This window comes from Haliotis asinina, chromosome 2 (genome assembly GCF_037392515.1).
Source record: "Haliotis asinina isolate JCU_RB_2024 chromosome 2, JCU_Hal_asi_v2, whole genome shotgun sequence".
Classification (NCBI taxonomy): domain Eukaryota; kingdom Metazoa; phylum Mollusca; class Gastropoda; order Lepetellida; family Haliotidae; genus Haliotis; species Haliotis asinina.
This window is the reverse complement of record NC_090281.1, coordinates 75269750-75291382: the sequence shown is the minus strand read 5'-3', so window position 1 is coordinate 75291382 and position 21633 is coordinate 75269750. Positions and strand designations below refer to the sequence as shown.

General features: G+C 40.7%; 2 protein-coding genes across 2 annotated transcripts in view; one reads left to right on the top strand and one right to left on the bottom strand.

The window, feature by feature from the left end:
* Positions 1–2235, top strand: part of LOC137274323 (CD109 antigen-like) — a 32916-nt gene extending 30681 nt beyond the window's left edge. Inside the window, exons 34-36 of the mRNA XM_067807466.1 lie at positions 351–453; positions 1262–1353; positions 2006–2235. Coding sequence (XP_067663567.1) covers positions 351–453; positions 1262–1353; positions 2006–2011 — 201 coding nt within the window. The 3' untranslated portion in view covers positions 2012–2235. The remainder of the gene's footprint in view (positions 1–350; positions 454–1261; positions 1354–2005) is intronic.
* A 520-nt stretch (positions 2236–2755) lies between these two features.
* LOC137274324 (CD109 antigen-like) lies at positions 2756–20464 on the bottom strand. Its single transcript, XM_067807467.1, has 37 exons — positions 20402–20464; positions 19987–20046; positions 19141–19328; positions 18815–18840; positions 18457–18610; positions 18020–18090; positions 17398–17523; positions 17000–17045; positions 16665–16749; positions 16367–16475; positions 15872–16096; positions 15452–15679; positions 14955–15053; positions 14479–14541; positions 14080–14271; positions 13768–13917; positions 13497–13604; positions 12812–12893; positions 12026–12173; positions 11752–11869; positions 11149–11262; positions 10849–10950; positions 10113–10241; positions 9815–9956; positions 9303–9479; positions 8858–8939; positions 6745–6901; positions 6509–6580; positions 6170–6347; positions 5752–5966; positions 5151–5300; positions 4889–4951; positions 4401–4510; positions 3768–3915; positions 3545–3647; positions 3226–3308; positions 2756–2835 (listed from the first exon to the last, which is right to left on the bottom strand). Exons 2-37 carry the CDS (start codon positions 20037–20039, stop codon positions 2830–2832), a joined length of 4302 nt encoding a protein of 1433 aa, XP_067663568.1. The 5' UTR covers positions 20040–20046; positions 20402–20464; the 3' UTR covers positions 2756–2829.
* Between the last annotated feature and the right edge of the window lie 1169 nt (positions 20465–21633).

The following is a 21633-nucleotide window of genomic DNA, read 5'->3' as shown; positions in this document are numbered from 1 at the left end:
TTCATGTCATCTGTTGGAACCACACCCCAGTTTACACGTTTAAATATACACTATCATATTTTTGGACGTAGGCCTCTCAGACATTATAAACTATGTCGAAACATCTATCCTACTTGTAACATTGACGTTGTTTATCAATAAATCATTTTCCCAGCTAATGGGTGAATAGTTTTGCAATATTTGTGAATACATCTGAAATTAAGATAGCTTTTCCTGAAGGTAATGTTTTGGTTCGAGATATCCAGGTCAGTTATACACTGGGTGGGTTGCCGGTATGGCCAATCGTAGCTGTTGCTCCAAGCTGTGTCATTCCCTTTGCTCAAAATATTAACTTAATGTATTTTGTGTAGGTTGGGAAGACATCTACATGCATGAAGCTGTCTTGCTCAAGAACGAGCATGGTGGCCGCAAACAAACCTGTCTACATTTCCATGGTGGATTACTACAAGCCAAGTAAGTTCAGAGATATTACGGACATCTTACACAGGCCTAGCATACAACGGTGAACAAATCATCGAAGCTTAACACATGTACACCAAAACAGAACAAAACTCCCCCAAACCTGGAACAATGTCCTTTTAAACCGAAACAAATCCTCTGTAACAGAAACGAACCCTCTGTAACAGAAACAAACCCTCTGTAACAGAAACAAACGCTCTGTAACCGAAACAAACCCTCTGTAGCAGAAAACTAATCGTTAGAAGTGGAAACTCGCGTGTCAGCTAGAACAGCGCCTGAGAACGGTCACCGAGCGCACAAACGGCAGTCACAACATCCAAAAACGGCACCCACTGCATCCCAAAACGGTATGAATGTCGTTAAAGAAAAGATGGCGGCGAGGGGAAACGTACCAGCTTTCGTCAATAATGATTTTCGTCACCATGAGTCTAACCTTGGAAAATTGATTTCGGGATGTAGCACACCCACCCCCCACCCCAGGTGTATTATGCTTCAAACCTGTCTTGCGATTCTGCACAATTGGGTTCCCTATACGACCGAATAGGGTTTGGTCCGAAAATATCAACGTTTGAGTGCATTCAGAGTAAAGAGAAGTTAAAACGCAGAAAATATTATGTGATATTTATGTGCATGTTGTGAAGGCAAGGTCAACGTTACGTTTGTCAATAAGCGCAATACACATAAACACTGACACAACGTTTCATACATTTCTCGTGCCTGTGATAGCATTGTGTTATCTTGTTATGTGTTATGTTACAGATGATAAAAACTGTGGTATCTTGCAATGTTTTATCTTTCATAGACGATAACACCGTGGTCTCCTACCAACCACGCCAACTGAAGATGTCAAACTTCTGCCAGATATGTTCCGAGTGTAATGACTGTGGAGAAAAGGTATGTAGCCTGTGAATTCTCATTACACGTGTTTCCACTTGTACCATGTGCTTCAAAGGGATATTTATCACTATTGTCGGTCTTCATCAGCGTTCAATTACATTTGTGACGTCATTCCATTGTCTGCTCGCTCCATTCCTCTTAAGGAATGGAGCTATGTGTGCCAGTTTCAATTTAAAGACTTAATGTTGACGTCATTTTGACATTTTCTTTTGATAACAGAACTATCCCCAATACTTTGAATGTAATTTAAGCAGGGTAATATCCGAGTAACTCTCCATTCTTTAAAATAATGTTCCTCAGTCAGTTCCTCGGCTCCATTATTTTTCAGGAATGGAGGCTTACTCGGACGTTACTCTATAGATAACATGGAAGGTAGATCCTTGGTTTTCGAGAGTATGGCGCAAAGCCGAACAGAAATATAATTCGTCAGTAAGAACAAAACGTATGACACATTACAGGGAATTACCAGTTTCTTCTGTATGGTTTTGAGAGGCTAATCGGAATATAGATTGTCTTACAATCCTCGACTGTGTTTTGAGTATCACGGGAAAATCAAACATGAAAGAAATCAGCTTTTAGCTAGTGAGCGTGTTGTACCCCCTTTCTTCCACTGCTTCATGCTAATCTGAATATATGCATTGTCTTGCAGTCCTAGACTACGAGGACACAAGATGTCGACACATCGTACATCTCTACAAGACACACAGCCGCTCTCTAGCCTAGTATCAATGTGTAAATGTTGCAGTGACACTGGATGATGAACCTCCTCTGCATGTATTGTTTGATGGAAATATATCTGCCCCTAAATCACCATGCTGCAGTCGATGCCGAGACCCAGTGGGACCAAGGTTCCATCTAGGATATGATCGCTATGACACTGTGGGTATATTATAATATGCATACCTGACGGTACAGTGATACACTGGCTGGATGTTTGACATTGAAATTTGACAAGGGATAATGGATCTATACCTGAACAAAATTACGTACGCCTATTACTTGGTCTCGATTCTGTCCATTATTTCATTCCTAACATACTTGGTGCCTATCACTCCTCTTTTCATTCCTTCCGTCAAATATACACCTTCTAATTAATATTAAGCAGGGCACATATGACTTAGCCGTTGAATAAAGTCTCAGAAATGCTGCATTTCCGTGGAGAATTATAGAGCATTTGTTTGTTTTGTTTTTCCCCATAACATTGTGTATATACAATGTGTACAGTGTGTACACACATAATATGAGTCCTTATACATGTGAAATACTCCTGTGACTTACAAAAGACATTTGGTTTCAACTGAACTGTAGAAGAAAGAACAAAGGTATACTATCTACATAAATCATTGCCTCTTAATGAGGATTATTTGCACCTTGCGAAAAAACAACAACGACCAACTCATTTATTTTTATTTTCATGCATTTTTTATTTTATATTACCATAATGAACATAATCAAGCTTCATCTGTCTTTTCCTTACGCCTGAAAATAGACATCAAGCATTTCAAATGATTGAAGCATCATCAATCAACTTCACCAATGTAGTAGATGCGATGCACAAATCAATGATACTAGAGTTCGCAGTTTGAAATATGATCTCGATGCTTTACAATTTAGCAACTCTTTAAATATACAGGTATGAGATCATAGTATTTTAATGAGTAAGTAGGCATGTTTACGTTTTATGTCGCTTTTAGCAAATGTCCAACAATATCAAAGTAAAGGACAATAAAAATGAGTTTCACACTGCACCCATGTGGGAATCGAACCAGGTCTTCAGTGTGGCGAGCGGACGGTATCACCATAAGGCTACCCCCACCCCTGTAGTATTTATGAAAATGAACACTAAAGGTAGATAACCTGGGATCTCACCTGGGGGCAGCACTTGCGACACACATCGCAGATGGTGGCCTTCTTGAGACTGCGAGTTTCATAGAAAGTGGCACCTTGGTTACCTGAAAGAGACAAACCAACCACATTTAATTCATCTATCGTTGCCAACAATACATCAGTTTGATAGATGGTATAACGTACACAAACATGCTGCTGAAATTTCTAGTTTATTTTTCGGTAAGTTTCAGAAAATACAGCTATCGTTTGAGACGCTTACTTCCGGAAAAGGAAAAAAAACATGATTACTTGTACAGAAATACTTAAGCCGCACAACAGTGACTCAAGTGCCTATACTCACTGGGCTGGTAGTAGTCGTAGACTGTGACGTAGCTGGGCTGGTTGTTCGTCACCATGCCTGTTCTGGTGGACAGGATGTCAAAGCAGATAGACGTTGTGCCGATCTGAGATAAGGACAGAAACGTGCGTCATATGGCATGATTAGGTTGAATCTGATGAGCGGATTTCAGTTTTACCATGCTAGAATGGGGTTTTAAACCAGAATGAGATTAAGGAGAACTTACTTCATCGAAGTAAACAACAACATTCCTTCCCCGTCGTTCAACCCGTTTAAGGCCAGCGACGTTCCCAATTGACGTCATATCCGGATCAAAGCCTGATGGGATAGATATTTCCATAACCGTCATGCCACTGGATCCTTTTTTCAACCATCTAATCGAAACAAATTAAACGCAATTATTTCGTTGAAGGATTGGACATTAATATATTTCCACTATGTCCAACGTTTCGTGAAATCTTATATTTCAGCAACCGCCGCCATATAGCTGGGATATTGCTGAGTGCGGCGTAAAACTCACTCACTCACTGTATTTCTGCATGATTTTTGACGCTGTCAGTGCAAATAAATTTGTTTGGATTATTCAAAGAGTTTTGTCTCTTGCATATACATACTATCGTAATGATTTTGGACCAGCCAACAGCGTCGAAACCTGCACAATCAGACATTTTGTGCATTGAATATTGCTGTAGTTAGGATTGATAAACTAAGAAATAAGCGAACTAGTCATAACAACAACAACTAAAAGGCCAAAACCCTTCCCAAATCCACGTGAAATATCTGCTAATTCTAATGCAGTCCACTGAGCTTGTGTTTGTTTCAATTCTTTCTTTGTCTACGACTGCTGGCCCCTCCTTACTTAGTGCAGGTCATGAGTCTGAAGTTGTTAATGGTGTCATCAAGGAGCACCGTGTTGATGTCAAAGGATGGTTTGCCGATCTCAGCCTCCACGTTGAAGAACACATCAACCTAGGCGCGGATTAAGAACTATTAGAGTTTTCATTCATTGATATTAATTATTTAGTGTGCATGTGTCGGAGGTAGGTGGGGCGGGATTTCATTGAGGCAGGACATTAGTTAGACACTGTTACTGTTTTCTGTTACAGTTTCACAGTACGTATACATATGCAACTAACAGTCTCGCTAAAATAATTCCACTACAACTCTTGCTAGAGGTGAAGGTATACTTTGGCAGTAGTATACTTTGGCATACATATACCCAGACACATGACATGTACAAACCAAGGTATATTCACGTCTTTGCTTTGAAACAAATATCCGTATAACAAAAGTGTGTTTGAATCATGAGAGACTGTGTTGCAGTAAGGAAATAAGTTCATGTCTCACCTCAGCATAAGCGACACCTTTACCAGTGGCAGTGACAGATACTTGTTTGGGGAATGTCGTCAACTGGGGACAAGACATGATACACAAAGATGTTACACGTGTGTTGATATATTCCAAGACCATGTGTGTCTGAACACATGAATTCACGAGAATTCAAATGTAAATATTATTCGTCATTCCTCAGTTCTTGTTACTTTTCATTTGTGATTCAACGTTTGGCATGAATGTATTTGTCAGACGTTGTTAGTTATTTCCAGCCTACCTCTCTGGTCTGCAGCACTAGTGCGTTACTGTCAGTCACAGACACATGCTGGTTGTCACTTCCGCTCTTGATGTCAACCTCAACTTGGAATCCGGAAGTGTGTGCACGGCGTGCGTAGTCAGTGAGTGCGTGCAGAGCCACCATTGTGTCCTGTGAATACACATGTTGACTCAGTAGGCTAATAAAGTGAAGAAAAGTAACCAAACAAAGTAACCACAGGGAAAGTAACGAAGTAACTCGCTGCCGCGTGACACCAGTTATACACGAGCCTTCGTTTCATCCTTAGCCTGATCTGCTGATCATGGGTTCGAATCCCTCTTTCGTCTCGTTTTTAATCTATGGCTTGTTATCGCCATGTCTGTTCTCTAAACCCTGTAGAACGCACGTCCATGGAATGTGTTACGTGGGAATATCTTTCCCACACATGCTTAAACACAAACATACATTTCAGCGAACACATAATGAATCTTATTTGGTTCTTTCTTACCTGTTCGAACTGAGTGCAACACGCAGCTCAGCTGTACACAGTCTTAGTAAGGTATTTGCATTCTCAACGTTTGATTAGCACTGGGGCATAGGACCACCAAGACTTCACACTGACCTGCGTCGAAGAGAAGCCACCATATGGGTTCCTCTGAGACGTCAACCAGTTCGTGATTGGAAGACCTCCTTTAAGATCTCCACGTGATGACGACGCCAGCAGAGCATAGGCTGTTGTCTGAATGTCAATTGGCTTGGCTTGGGTGTGTGGAGGAGTCCATTTAGTGTAGTAGGTGGAAGAGGCGGTAGTGGGTTCGGTCCAGTGTTTCAGTGTACCTGATAGGGCGTAAAATAATCTCATGATTACACCTTTTCAGCAAAGTATCAAAGGCATCGCAACAACAGATGCTCATCCAAATCCTAATGTTCCTCTGGTACTGTATCACATTCCGTTGATGTTGGTTTCAATAAAGCTGAGATATCTACAGATAACAAAGTAGTAATGTTGTCTCAGTCACGTCAATAAATAGCCAATTTACCTTTAACCTCTGCTGCGGCGTTGAGTTTATTGAACGTGACATCTGCTACTGAACTGCCAGCCTCTGACAAGGCGTAGCTGACAACGGCGAGAGTGAAGGGATCCGTGATAGTGGGAGCTACTGCCTCCAGGTAATCCGTGGCATTCACTGTGGCGTTTCCAAGCTTGTACTCGTTAATCTATGATGCACAAGAAAACAAGTTTGTCAAGGTCAGTTTAAAGTGCCTCATGCTTCTGTTGTTGACCACTGATGTTTTAATGTATATATTTGTTTGGAACAGCAATTTCTACATTGAAGTCTTTTATTATAGATCCTGGAAGGAAAAGTATTTGTACGTACTCCAAACCCGATGATGTCTTGGTTCTCAAGGAAGGCAAGCAACACCATGGCAGTCAAGGAAGCTTTGGAGCTCTAAAAAAAACAGCATCTGATCAGATAAACAAAATCCATGTTCAGCCCTATATATTGGCTAGTCATTTATGAAACAAAACACAACGTTTAGTTGTCTGCAAGTGCTCCTTGGGCGACATTGTAGTGAATTAACATAAAGGGTGAATAGTGGGCACGGTAACTACCTTCATTTGTCTGTCGAAAACAAGTCCCGGTTCATTGAATGACCCATCGAGATTCTGTCTGTTGGCCATCCAGTTGAGTGCATTTCCTAGAGTCTGGTTGCCCACGAAAATATAGGGTCTTGCCTGATGGAAGGTTCTGGCCACAAATGCAGTCAGCCTGAGGATGAAACAAACCTGAATGTTAGGAAACGCTGGTGGTGTGTGGCCGGTGCATAGAGCACAGGTCACAAATCAGTTTAAGTTAAGAGACGTTTGGCACAAAAAGTCCTTTGATGGGAGACCATAATCGGCAACTTGACTCCGTAGAGGTTTTAGGACTACAGTCCTTCCCCACAGGGAACCGCATGTGACACGTGTGGTCTCACCTTAGAGCACGTGAGTTTGTTCAAAATTGCCTCCGTTCACCCTACATAATATGAGTACGCTGTGGGATGAATCATGTGACTATAAACTTCTAGCGATTCACAGGCATCTCGGGTTGTGCGGGATAATAATGAACTGTGTAGTTGTATGCGGTTTGAGCATGTACTTGGTGGATGGCATTTAACGCTATAGAAGTATTTAGTGTTATATTTTACAGATTAAGATAGATATGCAGCAGAGAGGGTTTGGGTGATCCTGGCATAATCAGGCCGGTAAGGCTCAGCATCAGCTCAGGATCCTAGCCCCTCTACACGCAGCCCAGACAGCGAATGGGACTTCTTCCAGGAAACACTGCCTAGTCGAACCCACCAAGAACTTTCCGGAGAATATGAAGGCTCCCCAAAACTGTAGCCTTCTGCATTAGCCAGATTGTCAAAAGGGCTGTGCTCCCAGTGGAGAACCCAGACACTCTCCTGATCTGCGTCAAGAGATCAGGAGGTACCAAACCAAGGGCACCGAAAACAATGGGGAGCCTGACGACAATGTACTTGGGATGCAAGCGAAACATTTCAAAGGCTGGGAAGTGGGAAGTGACTGGTCCTGAGCAGCAAAAGGAAGCCCTCAGTTTCAGATTTGAGACCAACCGACTTCAGGTGAAGGAGTGAAGTTGGATTGCTGTTCTGTTCCACACACTGCATGTACACACGATGCAATGGCTTCTTAGACAGCTTCTCCACAAAGGACCGACTCTGAGCAGACTTGGTGAAGGATTTCACCTGGTTTACTCCCATCGCTGTGCCGTCCAGCAGTGCATCACCATCAACAAAATCAACCTTAAATTTCAGATTGTGTCCAACAACCTTGGTACGCTTAAAGTAGCTGTGGAATTCCTTGCCTTGATCGTGAGTCTTGACATGCATCACCAGAGGATCATGGGAAGAATAAATATGTGCAAAACTACACAATAACATTCTATCATGAAGAACCTCCACATTAATCAGACCCCGAACTCCTGAATTGATTGGCATATATAAACGATTAAGAGAGGAACGAGGGTGGTGTGCTCTGTTATCAAACATGATCCTTCTGGTCAGGCGGTCAAGACTCTATATGTTGTTTGGTCCAATCAACAACTCCAAAGGAATAGGAGAGGACTGGCACAGCAATAGTATTGGTGGCATTGACCTTGTTTCGAGCATTTAGCTCAGAGTTCTTTAAACGAGATCTATACCCGGTCCATTGTTTATCTTGAATCTGTGCATTCTGGAGCTTGTCTCGAACTTGCAGGTGTAGGCCTGATCTTCCACAAGATGCTCAATAACTCCCCATGTAACTTGACCGATCCATCATAGTAGTTACCTTGCTACGTTTCAGATGAAGACGATTACATTTGTCGAGTCCAAACGTCATGCCAATATCATTAGAAAGGACTCGACAAGGAGGACCTGCTCTTTCAAATTATTATGCTTTACATATTAGGATAGAATGCAACAGAGAGTCAGGCACAGTCAGGCTGGTAAAGCTCATCATCAGCTCAGGGACCTCACCCCCTCTACACGCAGTCCAGACAGCAAATGGGACTTCTCCCAAAAAACATTGCCTATTCGAACCCACCAAGAACTTTCCGGAGGATGGGAATACTCCCCAACACTGCAGCCTTATAATTATTATTATTGCCACACAACACATGCTCCAGCAGTACACGTAACTATTGATGCAGTTTCTGTTTAAGGGTACTGTGATAACTCACCACATATGTCCAGCCTCATCTCGGTCTCCGAAAGGACTGAAGGAACCATCATATCTCTGGTAGGTCAGTTCCCTCTGGTAGCCTGAAGAAGGACGATGGGAATTAAAGGACATCTTTCGAGAGAACAGATCAACAAATTTTGAAATACAGTACAACGTAAATTAAGACAGAAACACTTTGGGTTTTTAGGGTATGTATGCATGCTTTTTCTTTCAACAACATTGTTTCCAGAAAGTTGCACTCATTTGGAACATCGTCAGAAGCTGACGGGAACATAAGGTATGAGTTTATTGTGACATTCCACACAGGTATAGTGCAGCTAATGAAAAGTAGTCCCCAAAGATACCTCACTGCAGTCTGTTAGGTCACACAGATACAATTATCTATAACATGACAAGGTAAGTCACTCATTACATTACAAGGGGTGTCATACGTGCATACATACCCAGTTCGAGATAGTTCATGATCCTCGACTCCAATGCAGGTGTGATCTGTTTAGTTGCATACAGGTAATCGGCCACATATACATCTGGTGCAAAGTTCATCATGTTTTGTTCCCCACATCCAGTCGGTAGAGCTAGAAGGCTTTCCAGATTTTCAAGACTTGCGCCGATCAAGTCACCTAAGCGACAAGTCATTGTCATACTGTTATTCAGCTGTTGTAGAAGGTGTCTCATGAGCAAGTAGCTTGATCGAAAAGCATCTCTTGTGAAACATCTTAATTGATTAACTGTTATCTGACTTGAAATAGCTATTAATAGCAGTTATCCCCTTAAACGGTAATATATGCCATGTTAAATAGGATCTAATCTAAAATACCTTTAACCTATTTAGAATTGTGCGTGCAGCGATATCGCAAATACTTGCACTGATTCTTCACTAGGGTCAAAGCAATTATGCTATCATGAACTGGTTGTGTTGTTTTTGACAGTGACCTGAACATATCAGTGCGCCTACCTGTAACTTTGACCCTGACTTTCTCTGAACCAGTTACCGTCTCTGGTGGTAGTGAAAGCGCCACCTGTTGGTTGAAGTCAGCACCACCTGGTGTCAGTTCAATGAAGACAGGCGTGTTGTATTCCTTGGGGATGCCTTCGACCTAGAAGTCACAAAATATGTACTTCTAAATTCAATGCATTTTTAGGTTATGTTACCCTACGCTGTAATTGTCATATTCCAATTTAAATGTTATTATGAATAAAAATATATGAAACGATTTATACATAATGTTTGGTGTTTTCACTAAACTAGTCACCTGGACGTTGAGTTGTCTTCGGACAGCATCAGCAGCCACAGTTGATTGTGCTGACACCTCGATGTCGACAGCTCCCAGAGATGATGGAATGATGGGGAAGTACACAGTTTGGGGCTCGCTGGATTTAACCTTTAGGAATATCGCAAAATCATGGTCAAGTTCAGTGTGTATAGTGCTCAGAACAATTGCAGAAACAAATTCAACAAATGGGAAAACCCAAATACTGACTTGAAAGCAATGATGACATACTAAATTATTTTGTTGAAATGAAATAGCATATTCCACAAATGAATACTCAACTATTCTTGATTTAATTCCCGTTTGTGCACAGACAATTCCCGAATTTCACCTTACTATATCGGGTAATACAATATGGCAATAGAGCCTTAAACTATAATGAATTCAGAAAAGTACAAACGATTATACACATTGCCTTTGTTGCAAACCATGTGTAAACTATTTAATTAGTTTCGTTGAATGACCGACCATTGGCAAGAACTCCCAATAAACAAACCGATGCTGCTATTGTCTGTTGTGGAGACGCAGGTTTGGGCACTGCTGGATTTATGCCAGTAGAGTCTTACAGTATTATAAGTTCTTTGTAATGGAATGGTGTTATGCACACAAATACAAACATGATAAACCAAAGTTTGATAGAAATAAAAATGCTTTTTTTATTGTGTTTCCTGGTATTTGATGCGTACACTGTTAAAACACTAGCCCCGTGTGAACCTACCGTGATGTAATGTTTTTGGTCCTTAGACTCCTGTCTGGTCTTCCCAGTGCTGTCGACAACGACGTTGACGTAGTCAGTAGACGTTGGCAATGACACCACCACCTGCCAAACATGATGGAATGATGCCGTAACAAGTTTATGAAGAGTCAAATGTTGCTGTTGTTGTTGCTGTTGCTGCTGTTATTGTTGTGGTTGTTGTTGTTGTCCTGGCTGCTCTTTTTACATCAAACTAGTCCTTAGTGTTCTGCTGATACGGGAAAAGGATGGTGACGATGGAAGTTGTTTTTATCAAAAACTCACGTCAACGTCACTTGGCAGGTAGTTGAAGACACTGGCTTGAATGACGACCTGTTCTCCACGTAACACGGAGGTAGGCATGGACAAGCTCACGAAGAAGGGGCTGAACACACGTAGCTGAAGAAATATATATTTTGTAGATGAGGATTGTGGAAAATATGTGTTTTCGGATTATGGACTGCTCGACACTCGGACACATGTGAAACAAAGTGCTTGTGCAGTGAAAACCCAGTCAGATACTAGCTACTGGTATTAACAAAAGAACAAGATAGATTTCCTATATACCTCTACATGGCTACCCAATCCCCTTGCACAAAGAATACTGATTGAATTTGAAGTGTTAATGAGATGAGAATGAAGTTAATGCCATGAGGGTATATAACACCTCGGGCTTCAAACAATCTTATTATTTTCCAGACTGAAACAAACAATCTATAATCGCGGGCATCAAACTAGTTTATTCTTTTCACGAACCAAGCAAACAATGTATCATCTCAACCATCAAACAAGCTTACTATTTGCATTAACGAATAATATTAAACTCAAACAGGTATATTATTTATACTAAAGAAAACTGAATATTATGAGTGAAATGCCACTTAATACCTTTGTAGTAGACGGGGCTACACCAAGTCCTGTGGCGGAATTGACAGCAAAGGCGCTGGCGATCCAGGAAGTGATAGTGTCAGGAACTGTGGTACTGATGGTGGCCTTACCATCAGCTCTGGGCAAATCAGAATGCGTTGTTGACAAGACGCCATAATCAACAGTTAAAAACAGTTTACTTCACATGTATTACATCGAATGGAAATGGAAGTTAACTATATCAGTGGTATGTTTTACCAGCTACTTCTTATATCCTGTGACTATATGCACTTACCCTACAGTCTTGTTCACCCACAGCCAGGTTTCTGGGAAGTTCTTTCGAACCCTTTCCACCTCCTTCACACTCGTTGATAGTCCATGCCCAGCTACTACTCCAGGATAAGGTGTGGCACCGGGCATCGGTGTGAAACCAATTACATAACCTTACAAAGGTAGACATTAAGTGAGTGAGTGAGTGAGTTTAGCTTTACGACACACTCAGCAATATTCCAGCTATATGGCGGCGGTCTCTAAATAATCGGATACTAACCATACAAACCAGCAATCAGCAGCGCGGACATCGATCTATGCAAGAGGGATATCATGACATGTGTCAGTTAAGTCAGTGAGCCTGACCGCACGACCCAGTTAGTCGCCTCTTACGACAAGCATGGGTTACTGAAGACCAATAGACATTAAGTCGCGACGTCGTGCTCCTGACGCGATAAACGGTGGTAGCAGCTTGGTTATTCATTTAGAATGTCTTGAATGGATCCTCAGTGGAGCCATTACTCTGTAGTGGTGAGGACAATACTGAGCTTGAGAAACTGAACGCCACACACCTGGTTGCGCGTTATGATGCACATAACACATTACAAATCAGGTAAGTTGGGGTTTGTTAGAGCTTTAAATAGTACTACATCCTCCATTCACATACCTAAGTATTCACATACATGAAGTAAGATTTGAGAGCATTGTTCTCAAAATACCCAAAACGTAAATATAGATGAAAACGTAAACACGGCCGAATCCCTGGGTTTGATTATATATATTACGGGCAACATTAACTCATCTTCCTCACCTCCCTGCCCTCCAGGCCCCGTGAACACGTTGTAGTTGTAGTCGTAGTATCGAGCATCCGTGATAACGAGGAGCCCAGCATCCTGAAAAAGGTTCCAAGTTAGGGTGCGTTGCAAGCCGAAAATCATTTAGAGTAAACGAATGAATCGCTTATTACGGGCTTGCAACAGCTTGAAACGTTTACCGCTCTTCCAAAAATGGCGGAGCGATTACCGTTTGCTCGTCTGGCGCTAATAAAGAACGTAGTAGGAGAGTCTCGATGACGAGTGATGAATTTGTGATTGTTGATGACTACATTGAACCAGGGGAACAAACTTAGGATGCTGGGGTGTGAGCTGTTTTTGCCAATTTCGCTGCCGAACAAGTGTGTTCAGTCAAATTTTGCTAAGCCGCCATTTTGGTTTGAGAACGAAGCGACTTCATTCACCGATTGCTGCGATTGCAAGCGGCTGAAAGTTAGCGCTCCGTCGTCAGGTGAATCGGTGTACATCGCTTGCAAGCGATTGGATGTTTTCAACGCAACCTTAGTGAGGAAATATGTTAATTTCACTATGCAGTATCGTGTACGTTAAATCTTGGTGTCATCTTTCGTGTAAAACATGAGAGATGTAACTGAATTATCATATGCGTGCAATTTTAAGTAGAAATGTACGTTCAAACCTCAGAACAGAAACAGTGTCACTCACAGAGAAGACTTCAGAAGCTTGTGTCGAACTGCTTGAAATGGCAAATACTTCGGGTGAGAATTCTCCACCAGTTATTCCAGAGCTGTACGTCTTCAGTTCATCAAGAACCTGTTCGTGAAACAAGAAGCATGTCATGGTACAGGAAGATTAAGTTTGCCCTCATAAATAATGAGCATGGTAGTGGATTAAGGCTGGAGATGTGGAGATTATGTTCCTGGATTCAGTTTTTTACTTAATCTCTTTCTTTTTTTATCTCTTTTAAACGTTTTACCCGATCTGCGGTAATGTCATTTCCGGACTTCAGAAGGAGAACACTTTGGTCGACAGCCAGAAGATTGACAGATGACATGGGGTCGGCGCTGACCAAGACATCAATGTTTCCATGGGGTATTGACTGGTTGCGACTGAAGTCGATAGACACCTGAAGTGATGAAAGACTGATTAATCAGTATTGGTTTACAAGCCTGGAATCATTTTACAGTTGTAAAATGTCAGGTTAGAAGTGACATATGAAGAGTTATGTGTTACACGAAATGATTTGGCATTTGATCTACTTTTTATGTGTTTGCCTTCAGCAGTTTACCTTGTTGTCAAAGACGTCATCCACACTGAAACTAAGACTGTCAGCCACAACCTCCCCAGATGTTCTGACGTAGTAAGCGATGATGTGAGCTTCTGGGGCCATTGTAGCAGAGATGGGAACGTTGAACTGGACGGTTTTTTGTCCTCCAACAGGAACCTGATCGGTGATGTCAACAGTTCCCCGGGACAATACCTATATACACAAAACGTTTAACACTGACCAACATCCGTAAAACAATTCAAACATATTTTTGCGCAAACATTTTTAACATACTATTTTAGGGATATATGTGACATACTACGTAAGACAAGGTTCGGTAGTCATTTTTTCTTGTGGGTATTTTTTTTATAATCTAGCCTGACTGGGTCAAACAGAGCTATTTTGTCTGACGATGAGTACCTCGTAGGTAATGTACAGGACGTCTTCGGTCAACTCGATGGTGAACGTTGCCGCCTGACCCGCCTGGATGAAAAAACAAGTATTAGTGAAAACAATTTAGAGCTATTTTACATCATTTTCACAGTTACGAGTTGATAGGATAGACAGTATATTTATTTACGGTGCGAAAATTCAATATTCCTGGAAAATGTGTTGGTGACAGGGATTACTTAAATCAATATACAAAAAAAAAAAGATATGAGGCAATTTTCTGAATTAGATTTACCTGCCACCTTACCACTCACCTCCTCCCTGATTTCGAATCACCAGTGCCATTCAATTAGCAATAGGTAGATTGTTTTTAATTTTAGAAAGGACAAAGAAATGCCTGCATTAAATAATACCAAACTTCAAAAGTACTCTGCTTTTCTAGCCAATCCATCGCCACCTACGCTAACAACTTCCCGATTTCAAGTTGTCTGTTTCACTGAGGTTACCTTGAGACCCTTGTTGGTGAGCCGCAGCTGCAGGTAGTTGCTGCTAAGGGAGTCCTTTTTCTTCACAGTCAAGGTATCCGATATTTCTTTGTAATGAACCTAGAATGTGAGAATGTACTGAAGATAACTTATCCAAAACGTATTTGTTAACACGTTCTTATTGCTGCAGCTTTTATCACAACATGATGAATGTTATGAACCTTGATGTTTGCCCGGTCATTTTGAGGCGGGACATGAGTGGCCCCTGTATAATGTAAGGTAAAAAAAAGATCTCCGTGAAAATGTTATATCATCCGGTAACCTAGTCACGGTCGGTGACCAGCACACCTGTATCTAATATAGGTTTTATAATTCACACGTTTTATCCTCCAAATCTCAAAATGATAAATATACACTTATACAATCCTCATATCTCATTACAACCTAGCAGTGTTATTTTAATGATGTAATTAATGAAAAAGAAATTTAGTGGGTTTTTTTTCCTTTTTGTAGCGGACCTTTACATCAATGCTGGTAGTGTTCTCAGGGATGCGCATGTCCACGGGGATGATGCCGGAGGCAGGGATGGTGTAGTTTTTGGGTGGGAGGCCGTAGTTGCCGGTGAAGGATGAGCAGGAGAACTCGGACTGGTCATCTTGGACAATACGGTATGTGACACAGGTGTACACTCCCACGGGGCTGCTGAGATCGGTCACAGGGCGACCATCTTGTTGGGACACCTTAATCTGTTAGGTGATGTGTGGAGAGAGTGAGAACATATTTTTTTCAAAATTTGTACCAGAACGATTAAAATACTGCTTGAAAATTTGTATTTAACTAGTACACGTGTTAAACGTTTGTGGGATTTTTGTTATATATCTACATATTTTTTCTTTGTTTTTATTTTTTTTTATTTTTGTTTGTGACATGACACTCACGAATGCTGTGTACGGTAGTCTGGGTGAGAATGTTTTGGGGCTGGAATTGAGGACTTCAATTTTGTAAGGGTATTGGTGGTACTTGACAGTGTTGGACCCGTTCAGCTTCACTCCAGTTAGCCCCTCCTTCACGATTGCCACAACTTCGACAGTTTGGCGATTTAAATATGGCTGGAGACGCATGATGTCAGCCATGGGAATTTCAAATTTGGCATCCCCATCAATCTGTGAGTAGATAAATGAAGAGCATGTGTTTCTGTACATCTTTATTTGGAGCACCATTGACAATGCACACGAACACATTCACCATCAGCAGAATGTCATTTCTTAGTCAAGATGTTATTGCAAAGTGATCTAGGATAGAAGGATATGCCAGCATGAATGTGATTATACATTTGCATTGAGACCGCTGATTCGTAAATACAACATTTATTACACATTCAGATTGATGCAAAAAGATAATCACATGCTCTGAACCACTTGGTGAACACTTACCGGAAATGCCAACTCAACATATTTGGGCGGTCTTCCACAGTAGTCACTGCCTGTATCCATCTGTGTATGTAACTCTACCATCCCCTTCACTGGCGTTCCGAAAGTGTACCTAACAGGGACACCAATATATTCAACTACCTTTCAAATATGTGTCTGACCGCTTTTCTATTTTTTGTTCTCTCGGGATAATGCAATGCTGAAGCATCTGCAGAAGATTTGGATCAAAGTGAGTTATGAATATTGAAATCTAAGATAACGCTATCGGGGTTTAGATTTAAAGGCTGTTTGGGAAACATACTTGGCCGTGACTGTTCCAGACAGTTTCTTGTCAGATGTCAGAGCAAACGAAGGAAGATCCACCTTTACTTCAAACCGCGGCAGTTCTGAAATATTAGTGATGTTCGTTTCCTATTATTTTATTACAAACCTATTACAAATGAAGTTGTAAACCTGTTTAAGGATTGAATACTCATTGTGTACGTATGTGAAATACTTGTTTTAATATATGTTATGTATTACACTTTCTTTGAAAAATACGAAGTATTGTTATTACTGAAAACTGGTGGTGGAAAACAGTAACTGAGAAAATGAAAATAGCTATTGTATCAGTGTTCAATGTTCATCTATACTTACGGTACTCAGCAACTGTAAATCTTTTAGACGTCATGATGACTTCATCCTGAAAGTACAAGCAACATGTAACTAAGGTACTTTATATAGACATGGAGCCGTGTTGAATACAGCTAGACAACTGCAGACCTTCTATGACTTTTGGGAAGAACTTCCCCATCCCTCACATGATTTCCCTAACACATAACAAATGCATAAAGAGATTAAAATTTATACTTTTAGATTTAAATTTGCAGATTTAAATTATTTTCTTCAAATGAAGCTCAATAATTAAAAACTAACAAAAATGCACATATTGAGATAATCAGGTTGTATGTCATCAGCCTTGATTAAACATATCAGGTGTATGTTATTCATAAAATATTTGTATCAGTACTAAGAGGATAGAGTCTGAAACCAACCCTTGGTTGGACCTTGATAGTCCAGTCTCCTAGTACAGTCTGGCCTGCCAGCTGGAACTCCCCAGCCACAACTCCAGAAGCATCATGGAGAGCCGTCCACTCCTTCAGGATGTTACTGCTGGGGTCCTGCATTCAACGAAAATATCGCCTTTACATCATATGTACTACACAGACGATAAGTGATAATAAAAGAAGATTGCTTATGTCTGTGTAGTGTATAGATCACATCATATATGACACAGAAGGAATATCGAAGGTAAAATCTATACTACTTTACAGTGCAATTCTTAGGACTGGAAGACGCCTGATCTTATACACCACCTCAATATAGTACCAGTAAAAAAAGGTTAAAAGGAGGTTTAAAAGGGGGCAGTTGGTAGCCTAGTGATTAAAGTATTCGCTTCCTCACCAAAGATTCGAGTTCAACTCCTCCCATGTCCCCTACGTTATATTGCTGGAATGATATGCTTGTAACCCCACTCACTATCACATCATTAACGAAGACGTGAAAGTGAGGTCAGGTCTCAGTGTTGTGGTATGGGATGTATGTATGATCTTCCATTGTCTTATCTTAGAATTGTTGCTGTTACACGTCTTAAATATAAGTAAAGTGATCACTTACAAGAAGAGTGACGTCAAAAGCTCCGGTGTATACTTGCAAATTGGGGTACACACCAAAGGCACGGAAATGCACTGGAAAGGAAATTGAAAGGTGTTGTGTTACTTTAAGCTAGGGCAAGATCCTACCCAAAATACATTCTCGAATGCTAGTTGATTTGAATTATGACATTTATAAAGATATTCTTTGTCCTTTTTGGAACAGAGAAATACCAAATGTCTATGTTAACAAAAGTATCAACGACTAAGGACAAAATCTTTTGTGAATAAAAGACTTAGAAATTTAATGTGCGATTGAAGTCGTGGAGAAAGTTTAATTGTGATTCATATTCGATAAAGGTACAGTTGTTTTCAGTAACACTCTGGTCATTTAAAAGAGTATATGACAGTATCAAAGGTCTCCCCAAACACAGGGAACACTTCGGTGGTGACTTTGCTTACCCATCTGTCCGGGTTTGTACATGGCCTTGTCCGTCTGAATCATGACCGAAATAGATTTGGTACGGAGGTAGACGCTTTGTTCTCGCTCAAACTGCAGAGCACCACTGCCGCGTATATGTAGCCTATAACGACCATTTTCAACGTGACTTGGAATCTGAAAATACCAATAACAACATACTCAAATGTGAGTCCAAAATGTTTTCAGAATATTCTTGATTTGTATTTTAGTAACTGCATGGGAAAACTGAGCAAAACTGACTATGGGTGAAGGAATATCAGGAAGGAAGAATAAATAGTTGAAAGGTCGGATATTATATACTTTCGTTTCGTGTACTTCACATCAAAGTCTCATACGTACATTCATGGATAGAGTGCCTGTTGTTCCTGAAATAAAAATTTCACAATGAATGAGTGGATGTATTTGAGAATAAGTACAATGCTAGTTTCCATGCCTAAAAAACAGTAGTAAATATGAGGATGTAGATACGAGATCAGAAAGCTCTTGCCTCTACCCAATAGATAAATATATAAATAAATAAAATAAATAAATAAATCGAGTAAAGCATTAACCGTGTGACAAGACCTTGTCATTAATGATTCATGGTGTCTGCCAGAGCAAATGTTAACCATAAAATGTTAGCTAACATGTGATTCGTTTCAACAGCTACTTCTAGTTCCATTTACCTTTGGTAAAGTCTCCTTTTGCCATCATTATAGGGAATCTGTAGAAGTTCGTGTAGTTGTTCCATACACGTTGCACGTCCGCTTGTATATGAACAGTGTCGGTGGTGTTAAGGATGTCAATGCTGACGTTGAAAGGCATACCTTGTTGCAGGTATCTCGAGGATGTAATGAAATAGGAACCTCCGGAACTACATAAAAGATCAACAAGATCAATCAGTAGTTGCTTTGAGGTGTGTGTTCACAGTAGATACTATGTTTAAGGAACGTTAGAAAGGTTTGCTTGATGGATTCAAATATGTTAGAATTGAGGTTTCTAAGGCTGAGCTGAGCTATCCTCACAAATTCTCTTTGGTGACATGGAAATCATAACTGTGAACAGGGTATTCACACAGGCTGTTCCCGAAAGGGTATGACTAGATCACTGGAAATCAGCGAGCACATCAAAAATGCCCGTTCGCAGACATGGTATGACTAGATCACTTTGAATCAGCGAGCACATGAAAAATTCCTGTTCGCGGAAAGGGTGAGCATGTCCTACCAGACTGGTAGCACTTGCCATTCACTAAAATGTGCCTAAAAATGGAGATTGTCACAACCCGATCTTCTGTCCAATGCTTACAGGTAAAGAAACCCTTTTGGTAATATACTGACTTTACAACTCACTGGGATGTCAGTTTTTAAAATTATTTCAATCAAAGCTTGACATGAGAGGAAGTCACATTTGTGTACAAATGAGTTAGTTGAATGAATGGCAAGAGGTTGTAAATATGGCGGATGTGTTTGTTGTTTCCTGTGATGCTTTCACTATTTGGTGCTATTTTTGTTTCTTAAACAAGAATGGCATACCTGTCATCAGCGTTGGTGAGACCAACACCGACAAGAACCAGAAACCAAAACATGGTGAAACTGAAAAACAAGTAATACCATTTAATATATAGCATGACAGTCATAGTCTGTTAACATGAAGAGATAGCTCCTCATCCTTAGTTTCTTCTTCTGAAAGTATAGATTATGCCACTATAAACCTTCTAAATCTAAGAGAATTCATGTAAAGAAGGTAATAAGTCCATTCCTTCTGCATATCATGTCGTATTTTATAATTTAGCCTCCTCCTTCTCTGAATGGAAAGATGACGTTTTTAGTAGAATGTACATTGCTCGTCAAGATATCAGCGTCTTGTGATACTCTGGTTAACCGGTTACAATCGTTTTTGCCTGCTGCAGAGTAGCTCTAAGGAACTCACAGTCCAACAGCTTCTTACCTGTTTAAGCACCTTCTGTGGAGACCGTGTCTTCAGAGCAACAGCGGTGTCCAGACTTATATAGCTGGTGATTATCAGTGACAACGACCTACCTGCTGACTTCGTAGGTGTCTTATCTATGTAAAGTGACATGTGTATTGACGTTTCACAAAGCGAGAGGCGTTGGGGACGCCCACCATAGTGCCTACTCGTTCGATTGGACTCTCGTTCACAAAGGCGTGTTAACGTCTTTACCCTTTCATGCCATTCTTGAAATCTCTCACGAAATACCTTCTTGTCTTTCACAAGCACTCACTAAACACTGCGAGGTTTACTGGAGTGTACCCGGTAACATACATTAAATGTCAGTGATCTGTCAGTGGAGCAGGGACGACACGGAATACATCTCCAACAGATATCTGTTTCTCAGAGAGATGCAAAATTGAAACGTAAATGAACTTCTTCAAACTATGAAACAGAATACACAAACAGCATTGCCTGGTGATAACGAGTGGGTGTTTTGGTGGGCGTACCTAACTGACCACGCTGTGGAAAAAGCACGTCGCTTGGAAAGATAAGACTGCAAGTCTAGGACTGCAACAGAATACATACACTTGGATTGGATCAAGGTTAGAAACAGACCTGACTGAAACTCAGGGATCACAAAATACAAAAAACAGGACAACAGAAACACTGAAACCCATGAGAGGAACCTTGATTGAATATCAGGTCTGCTTCATGTAAAACAGTAGACTATATCTTGAGTGTGATGCAATTTATTCATGAGCGTCGCAGTAATCTGAAAAAGGTCTATTATGATTAAAAAAATCGACTTCTTGAGTTTCTTGCTATAGGTTTAAACCATGGCATGATGATGTTACCAAAATTGGGAAATGTTATACATATAAAATTGAATGTATTAAAAGCTCTGTAAACATTGTAAATATGGATAAACAAATAATGGTTTTCATCACCTACGTCAGATAGTTTACAAAGATTTTTTTACCTCCCAATATTAATAGGTAGAAGTTCCATACTTAAGTTAGACTCGTCAGAAGTTTACCTGCAGAACCTCCCACCCTCACTGGAACCGCCCTTGTATACTACTATAAACGACACACTGGTGTTACTGGTTAACATTATTTAGAACCAAGAGTGAGTGAGTTTAGCTTTACGCCGTTACTAGCAATATTCCAGCAATATCACGGTGGGGGATATCAGAAATGGGCTTCACACATTATGCCCGTGTAGGG